This window comes from Trichechus manatus, unplaced genomic scaffold (assembly GCF_000243295.1).
Source record: "Trichechus manatus latirostris isolate Lorelei unplaced genomic scaffold, TriManLat1.0 scaffold00032, whole genome shotgun sequence".
Classification (NCBI taxonomy): domain Eukaryota; kingdom Metazoa; phylum Chordata; class Mammalia; order Sirenia; family Trichechidae; genus Trichechus; species Trichechus manatus.
Window position 1 is genome coordinate 19,487,527 of NW_004443968.1, and position 9,625 is coordinate 19,497,151.

Below are 9,625 nucleotides of genomic sequence, written 5' to 3' on the forward strand. Positions count from 1 at the left end.
ATTCAATCACATTTTATTTATATTTGGTATAAAGTATGTTTCTTCTAGAAAGCACCTGACCATGAAGGTTTCTCATTTAATTTGAGGTTGGTTAGTGCTTTTTTGTTTGTTTTGAGTTTTTTGTTTGTTTTTTAGAGTAGCCTTAGTATTTCAAGAGGCTAATTTAGAGGATCAGGTATTATTTTGGAGCTCTTCTATATGAATTTACTGATTTTTTTTTTCGGTTATTTGACTGTAAGTTTATTTGGTAAATGGATTTATTTGGGATCTCCCAACAATTTTTGTAATTACTGACTAAAATAACTAAGAAATCCCTTTCCTTTGAATTATTTTTTATATTGTAAATGATACATTTTTAAATAATGCCTTCTGACTCCAATGTACAAACTTGATACATAGTCTGAAATATAATAAAAACAACCTGTAAAGTCAAAATATGCATATTTTAAAATTTAACTAGTTGAGTCTTCATAAAATGTTGAGATGTTACACTAGTTCTGGATGGCCTCTCATTTATACTAATACGAAGTTCTTGATCATGTCTTTTAGAGATAAAATCCAGTTTGGGGCCAGCTGTTGATGCCCCCTACTGTTTCTAATTCTGTTGTAGATCTCCAAACTTTATTTAAGAAGTAATATCTTTTGGGAGGCATGCCTTATGAGCAAGAAAGTATTACTTTGTGTATCACATGCAGGATTTCTAAATGGGTATTTACATTCCATATACAGTACCATGTTAACTGTGGATTTTTTTGTTTGCTTAAAATAATTATGAGCACTTCAGCGATTACTTTCCTGATGATCATTGTGAGTTCTTGGCAGGGGGTATCTTACTCCGTAGATCTGTAGCTCTGTGATGCATATATATAAACATGCCTTTGTTCTCAGTCTTTTTCTGATTACTGTTGTATCCAAGTGCTTTGTCTCTCCTCTCTTCGTTTTTTTTTTTTTCCTGCCCCTGTGCGTTAGTCTGTCATTTGTGTGAATAACTTTGTTCACATTAAGCAGAGGTATTAAATGCATTTTAGGTGATAGAAGGGGATGATAAAGGAAGTAAGGAAGAGAAATACAGAGAGTGGGGTGGATGTGAGGGAGAAGGGGAAAGAAGTAGGAAAAGAAAACGGGAGAGTGGGTGTGAGGGAGGAAGAAAGAGCAAAAAGCATTAAAGGCAATGGGGGTTTGTGAAATTTTGGGGGCTGGTCGCGGGGGGGGGGAAGATCAACAGACCAGCATTTTACCCCTGCTTGGGCTCAAGCTTGTGAAACTACTAATGTATTAAAAAACCTCAACCGGGATTTGCTGAGGACAGATGCAGTAATGTGTTAGTCATCCATCATCTGCTTCTATTTTTGCAGGTTCTGAATGATGACTGACGTGGGTTTGTGTGATATCCCTCACAGTCCCTGTCACTCCGGACTGATAAGGAGCCCACACGTCTAGCCCCAACACCAGGGGGAAAAAAAAAAAAAAAGCAGCTCTGGAGAGAGGAAAGCTTCCGCTTGTGGACTGGACAAAAGTACTGCCTTCGCACGGGTTTCTGCCTGCGGCTCGTGAGCTAGACACCTCGCCTTGTTCTGCTGGCTGCTCTCGCAAACAGATGGTGTGTGGCCGCCGCAGGACGCCCGCCGCGCCCGGGCGATGAAGTAGCGGCTGCTGGCGGCACCACTGCCCGACCGCCGGCCCAGCCCCGCGCTGCGCTGCCGGCTCTTCTCCTGGCGCGGCCGGAGCGGCGTGAACATGGCTCACCGTGCTCTTAGCCTGCTATTTCTCCTCGTTTTACAAAGCAGCTGTTTGGGTTACAGAAGCCCACTTTCTGTCTTTAAGAGGTGGGTGTCTTTTTTTTTTTTTTAAAACAGATAAAATGTTGTTTGGGTGTTTTCTGTGCATGCTGTTTAGAAATGTAATCACTTTTACGAACCTGAGTGTTGGAGAAATACACGAGGTTGATTTACTTGGCTGAAATGACTTGGAATTTTAGCACAGTAACTTCTTGTAAAGTCCCCCCTATAGAATAAGGCCACTGTATTGTAGCCAGGCTGCCCTGGCTTCAAAACTCCAATTAGAAGTTGTGATTTCCAATACTAATCACTCCCTCTTGGGTACATCTTTCAGAAATTGCAACATAGTCGTTTAGACTTGAATGCATTCTTGTTTATAACAGCTTGTAGAATGAAGTATCAAGACAGTCAGTGGTGGGGAGAAACAGATCATGGACTAATAGCTCACAAGAAAACACTGAGCTGTATACACACTCCTCATAATTACCATATTAAATATTTATGCTCTTGTACATTTGTAGTTCACATCGCAGTCTTTTTTCCCTTCATACAACTCTGCCTGGCAAGATTATTGTTTTTCTTTCTTTTTTTTTTTTTGTGGGGGGAGAGTGAGTGTTTGTCACTAGTAATACTCATAAAATAGTTACAAAATTTTTTATGGAGTTATGATTAATATTTCTACCATTAGGAAATGAGCACATCTGTAGTCACTTCTAATTTATTAACACTATGTCTTCATTTACTAGTAACACATATATTGTTTGACAAGTTTTTATTGAATTGAGGTTTAAATGTAGCCTGCTTGGCTGCTTTGATTGTATTTTGTTTACCAGTTAAGCACATATTGTTCTTGGACTAAACAATGCAGTTCTGAGTATGTTTTAGACCACTGTATGATCAACACATCTTTAGGGTTTTTATCAGGTTTCAATCAATAATCTTTAATCTTTTTTTTTTTTGCTAATAAAATTTAATATTTAAATGTAGTTAATTCAGATACTGTAAGAGGTGATAAAATTTCTCCATTAGACTGTTCATATATTTTTGCAAAAACCTTCATTACTTTACTATTTTTTGTTGGTAAAATCATTTTTTTTTGTTAATAATCTTTAATCTTAAGATCATAGAATTCTCTTTTTTTCTTCTTATGTTAAGATTCCATTATGTTCAAGGATATTGAAATTTTCTTCCTTTTTAAGGGTTAAAGAAACTGCCAGATCATTTCCCAATGAATGTCTTGGTACCTCCAGACCAGTAATTCCAATTGATTCATCAGATTTTGCATTGGATATTCGCATGCCTGGGGTTACACCTAAACAGGTGAGATGCACTCTATATTTCATTATTCACTTGTTCTACATGCATTTTATAATTAAATCAAGGAAAATACATTTATAGCAGTAGTAACTTCTTTAAAAATAGGCATTTGCTTTCAAGACTGCTCAGGTAGGGCTAGAGTAATTGAATATTCTAAAGAGGAAGTCAAGGTAAATACTTCAGTTAATTTTTGTTTTTTAAATTTTACTCATTGCATTTGTGTTTTGAAATGGAACCTCAAAAATTTACTTTTTCAAATTCTTGGAGTAATATCCTCTGTAATGCAGCATGTAAGTACATATTAAACTATGAAAAGTTATTCTAATAAAAGGAAATGATATTGAGCAGCTGCATCTAAGAGAATTACTTCCTTTAAATACCCTTCTATGGAAGCCGCAAGTTGAGAAGTAAAAACAAGTGTTCACTGCCAAGAATTTGAAAAACAAAGCATTCCATACTTTAAAAAGTTAAGAAAACTGTTCATACAGGTGTTCGTGAGTTTTCTTTAGCATGAGTTGCTTGTTATAAGACATGTATTTTGAAGACAATGGGAGAGCTCCTGCAAATGGGACTCGAGCATTTTGGGTAGAACTAGGAAGAAGCTAGGGCTTTTCTTCTGCTATTTTACATACATACAAGAAGTTCAAACGCACTGCTGTCATATGTCCAAGGTGTTTCATTAAGCATAAAAAGGCCAGAATTATTTATGTTTTGCAGCCATACAGTGCTGGGATTTATGTGTGTCATTAAAAGATAGTCTTCTCCTTTGAAAGAGCTGCAGAGACAGGGAAAGGCCTGGATGTTGGGGAGCTGCAGTGGCTGATGACTCATTGTTGCAGATAACATTCTTTTATTTTAGTACTGAGAAAATAAGAATATTCTACTTCTTGGGGAGAATTTTTTTGACATTAATATTCAGAAGCTCTAGAAAGTACACTTCGTTTTTTGCGGGGAGGGGATGGGACTAAGAATTGGCATTCATTTACTCTGAAGACTATGATCTAGTGACTTACAAATAACTATCAATGTAAAAATGACCTCACCTCCCTACCCCCAAATAACCATGCAGATGACTTTTTTTGTACCTTCATTTGTTGACATCCTGGCCTTTTATTTCATAAACTCCTTATTTAATATTCACCGAAAAGAAGTGTGATGAGACTGGGAGTAGAAGAGAAAAAGACAGTTGCTCACTTGTGCAGTGTACCTCTTCTGGTCTCTTCTAATTTTTAAAAGTTTTTTTTTTTTTTTTTCTTCTGTATTTGCTTAAACTGAGTTTATATTGTTGTTGTTGTTAGTTGCTGTTGAGTCAATTCTGAGTTTATATTACTTCTTTTTAAGAAATCCACTAGTTGGTCTTTAAGTATTTCTTCCCCCCAGGAAAGGAGCCCTGGTGCCGCAGTGGTTAAAGTGCTTGGCTACCAACCAAAAGGTCAGTGGTTCAAATCCACCAGCTGCTCCATAGGAGAAAGATGTGGCAGTCTGCTTCCATAAAGATTATAGCCTTGAAAACCCTGTGAGGCAGTTCTACTCCGCCCAATAGGTTGGTTGTGAGTTGGCGTCAACAGGATGGCAATAAGTTTTTGGTTTGGGGTTCCCCCAGGAATATCATTATTTTATTAAATAGTCATTTGATGCAGTTCATTATTTATTGTTGTTTATTTCTTTTCATTATTTAACAATAATAGCATTTAAATTATTTAACAGTCATGATAATACATAACTGTGTTGAGGTCAATATTCTCATTCTCAGAAAGAGTTTTTAAAGGAATTGATTATTTAAAAAAATGCATAGGTACTCCCTTTTCAAAATATAAAATATATTTATTGATATTTACAATCTTATAATGATCAAAATAGCTCCCTGGAAAAAGAACATACATTGGTGAAATTAATATTTATTTTGCGCTATCTATATTCATCATTTGCCTCATGCAGTGGACACTTGCTGATTGCTTCCCAGCATATAATTCCTCCTTGCTCCATCTCTGAAACCATGTGGTTCCCAGGAGCTGTCTACCTTGGCTCCAGCGATGGAGCCACTTGGATTAGGATTAGCATATTATTGCATCCTGCCTCCCCTTCCATAGTGATTGGTTCAGCAGAAGGTGTGTGCCCAAGACCAGTTCAATCAAATCATAGAACTTTTGCTGAGACTGCTTTTTTTTGCTGCATATGAACATGGAGGTGTTTAGCCCTGGGGTCTGTTGAGTTCGTAAGGAGAGGCACGCCTGCACTAAAACTAATACAATAGAAGGCAATGCAGAGAGACTGAAAGAATGTAGGTTTTTGGTGATATCACTACTTACAGAGTTGTCGGTTACATGAACCTTTTATGTTTCAACCAAATTGAGTTGCCTGTCTTACTTGCAATTGAAACTACCTGACTGGGTAAACGACTCAGTTGCTTTCCCTGGTGAGCTCAGAACTGGTTGTTGAGTATTTCTTCTACTTTCCACCATCACTGTCTACTAACCACATGCCATGGGCATTAATTGACTTGATCTGGCCGACATATAGGTAACTACCATATTGAGTAAACCTGGGAAGAGATGGATAAAGACCCCCCAGAGCTCCTTTCTTCCAAAATGTGGTATTTTTAATGAGGAAGACCCAGAGATGTGATACTGTGAGCAATTTCATTTCAGAAAGTATTATTTTCTTAAAATACAGATGAGTCTAGAATTAACATAGGTTCTTAAGGAGAAAGGAGAAAAAAAGCCAAGGAAAGAAAAATGAAAAAAAATACTAGAGGCAAAATATATAAGGGAATAAGAAGAGTTAACTAGAAATCAGCTTAAAAAAAAAATAGAATGGTCAAGATCATATATAAAGGGAAAAAAATCAAGAATAACTAGATTATGAAAACAGAATATTAAAAATCTAAGAAAAAGAGAAGTAAGAAAAATGTAAGAAGGACAGACATTGAGAAGTTAAAATGTATTTTAAAAAATGGCAGAAGATCAAGAAGAGCAACAAAATTTAAAGAAAGAAGAAACTGAGATGTGAGAATTTTAGTTGATAATTGAGGCAAACCAGGTTGGTTAAAAAGATATATTAATTCAAGAAATTGTTTTATGAGGAGGCGGGGCCAAGATGGCAGAGTAGTCAGATGCTTCCGGTGGGCCTTCTTGCAACAAAGACCCGAAAAAACAAGTGAATTGATTATATATGGCAATCTGGGAGCCCTGAACATCAAAGGCAGAGTTGAAGAACCAGACTGAGTGGCAGGGGGAGGGAGAGACAGTTCGGAAGCAGCGAGGAGTTGCCAGACCTGACCCGGTGAGAGCCTGAGCCCTTCAGGCCTGATCACCTGAGGGATGAGTGATGAGGCAGGCAAGCAGTGGTGCTCGGGAAGCACATTTTCTGCACTGGGAGAGACCCAGTGCCAGAGAGTCTACATGGCCACCCAGAACTAGTGAGAAGCATCCCTCAACAAAAGATAAGTACTTGCATACGGCTAACCCTGCGGATCAAAAGCACCCCCCTTAGGGAAAAACCTCTCTCCTGTTTACCTCCCTGTTCCCTGCTCTGCATTGGGTCCAGGACTGACTTCAGCAACTGCCGAGTCCCCTGGGCCGGAAGTAGGATCCATCACACGCCTGGGGCTATTCTCCCTGCATTGGAGAGTGAACAAATTAACAAACAGAGGAAAAAATAAACTGCTGCCTCCCCTAAGCCAGGAACCAGGATAGACACAGCTGCTTTGCCTAGGCACAGGCATAAGGGATCCACGGACTTTGAGTGCCTTCTCCCCTGCATAGACTTGTGTGGGCCCATCTCAACAGCATAGGCCCTCAGTACTGCAGTACAACAGGGTATATAGAAGTCTGACTTCAGCTGTTTCAGCTGTGAAGTGGTAGGTTCATGACATTTGACACTGCTCTGCCCATTAAGCAGGGTCTTCACCTACCCACATCAGGGGCCTGAGGACTGGTGGCTCCACCTATGCCACCTAGCCACTTGCTAGAGGGGCCCATGAGTAAGAGGTGCCCCCCAGTCCTTATAGCCAACAGCAATAGGTACTCATAGTTTGGCTGCAAAACCGACCCACCTGCGTGCTCTAGGGAATAGGGACACACCTTCCTCCTGGACACTCAGGGGCGGCTGTCAGCCCCCTGCCTTGCTCAGAGTGTGTCCCCCTGCTGCAGCCAGATGTCTTTGCCTACACCAATTACCCATTCCTGTCTAGGACTGTAAGTGAGACCCTACACCACGCACCTGGTGGCTATCTATGTGGGCACCTGAACTGAATCTATACAGGAGGAGTGGGCAGACTCCTGAGCTCACATACCTAGTAACAGATCTAACCACCCGGTAACAGGACATTAGAGCTTCAAAGGTGCCAATAATCAAACTAACTCATATGAGCAGCCTATTTGGGCATATCAAAACAAAACAAGAAGCTAGGACACAGTAAGCAAACATAAAATAAATAAATATAATAACTTAATGATGGCTCTGAGACAACAGTCAATATCAAATCACATAAAGAGGCAATCCATGATGGCTTCAGCAAGCTCCCAAAATAAAGAATCTAGAAATTTTCCAGAGGAGGAAAATTTCTTGGAATTAACAGAGACAGGATATAAAAGATTAATATACAGAACTCTTCAAGAAATTAGGAGGGAAATTCAGCAAAATGCAGAACACACAATAGAGGAAATTAAAAAGGTTAGAGAAGAGCATAATGACAAATATAACAGTCTGCAAGAATCCATAGAGTGACAGCAATCAGAAATCCAGAAGATTAACAATAAAATTTCAGAATTAGACAACTCAGTAGAAAGTCATAGGAGCAGAATTGAGGCAATGGAAACCAGAATTAGTGAGATTGAAGATAAAGCACTTGACACCGACTTATATGAGGAAAAATCAGATAAAAGGATTCAAAAAAATGAAGAAACCCAAAGAATTATGTGGGACTCTATCGAGAGGAATAACCTACGAGTGATTGGAATACCAGAACGGGGGGATAACAGAAATGAAGATTCGTTGGCAGAAAACTTCCCTGATATTGTGAAAGATGACAAGATATCTATCCAAGATGCTCATCAAACCCCACATGAGGTAGATCCCAAAAGAAAGTAACCAAGACATAATCAAACTTGCCAAAACCAAAGATAAAGAGAGAGTTTTAAGAGCGGCTAGGGATAAACGAGAAGTCATCTACAAAGGGAGTCAATAAGAATAAGCTCAGACAACTCAGCAGAAACCATGCAGGCAAGAAGGCAATGGGATGAGATTTATAAAGCCTTGAAGTAAAAAAACTTCCAGTCAAGAATTATATATCCAGCAAAACTGTCTCTCAAATGTGGTGGTGAAATTAGGGCATTTGCAGATAAACAGAAGTTTAGGGAATTTGCAAAAACGAAGCCAAAATTACAAGAAATACTAAAGGGAGTACTCTGGTTAGAAAATCAGTAACATCAGGTAACAACCCAAGACTAGAACACAGGACATAGCAACCAGGTATCAACCCAAATAGTGAAGTCACAAAAGTAAATCAAAGCTAGAACACTGCAAATAGGGAAACAGATGTCAATATGTAAAAGATGACAAGATTAAAACAAAAAAGAGGGACTTAAAAAATGTAGCCATAGATTTTGCACATGGAGAGGAAAGTCAAGGTGATATAAAGAAATGAAAGAGTGGTATAAACTTAGAAAATAGGGCTAAATATTAAGGTAACCACAAAGGAAACTAACAATCCTACAAGTCAAAATAAAAAACTAGAAAAATATACTCAGCAAACACAAAGTCAACAACAATGAAAAAGATGAAAAGAAAATACATAAAGAAAAACGACTCAGCACAGAAAATTAAGTGGAACAAAGAAACTGAACAACACCCAAAAAAAAGACATCAAAATGACAGCACTAGACTCATACTTGTCAATAATTACGCTGAATGTAAATGGACTAAACACACCAATAAAGAGACAGAGAGTGGCAGAATGGATTAAAAAACACAGTCCATCTATATGCTGCCTACAAGAGACACACCTTAGGCTTAAACACACAAACAAACTAAAACTCAAAGGATGGAAAAAAAATATATCAAGCAAACAACACTCAGAGAAGAGCAGGAGTGGCAATATTAGTCTCTGACAAAATAGACTTTAAAGTAAAATCCACCACAAAGGATAAGGAAGGACACTATGTAATGACTAAAGGGTCAGTACACCAGGAGGGCATAACTATAATAAATATTTACCCACCTAACGACAGGGCTCCAAAATATCTAAAACAAACTCTAACAGTGCTGAAAAGAGAGATAGACAGCTCCACAATAGTAGTGGGAGACTTCAACACACCACTTTTGGTGAAGGACAGAACATCCAGAACGAACCTCAACAAAGACACGGAATATCTAAATGCTACAATCCAACAACTTGGTCTCATAGACATATACCGAACACTCCACCCAACAGCAGCCAACTATACTTTCTTTTCCAATGCACATGGAACATTCTCCAGAATAGACCACATATTAGGCCATAAAGCAGGCCTTAACAAAATCCAAAACAT

General features: G+C 38.5%; 1 protein-coding gene across 18 annotated transcripts in view; it reads left to right on the forward strand.

The window, feature by feature from the left end:
* The window catches only part of PAM (peptidylglycine alpha-amidating monooxygenase), a 358,633-nt gene that overhangs the window by 141,851 nt on the left and 207,157 nt on the right, over positions 1-9,625 (forward strand). For 11 of the 18 annotated variants that reach the window (XR_002823834.1, XR_002823835.1, XM_023730155.1 and 8 more), the window contains exons 1-2: positions 1,455-1,826; positions 2,978-3,098. Coding sequence is in view for 16 of the 18 variants with exons in the window: in XM_023730155.1 (XP_023585923.1) it covers positions 1,738-1,826; positions 2,978-3,098 (210 nt within the window). In the remaining 2 variants the exon portion in view is untranslated. Of the gene's footprint in view, positions 1-1,355; positions 1,827-2,977; positions 3,099-9,625 lie in introns of those variants that run through there. The other 7 variants (XM_023730152.1, XM_012555162.2, XM_023730151.1 and 4 more) reach the window with 6 other exon arrangements.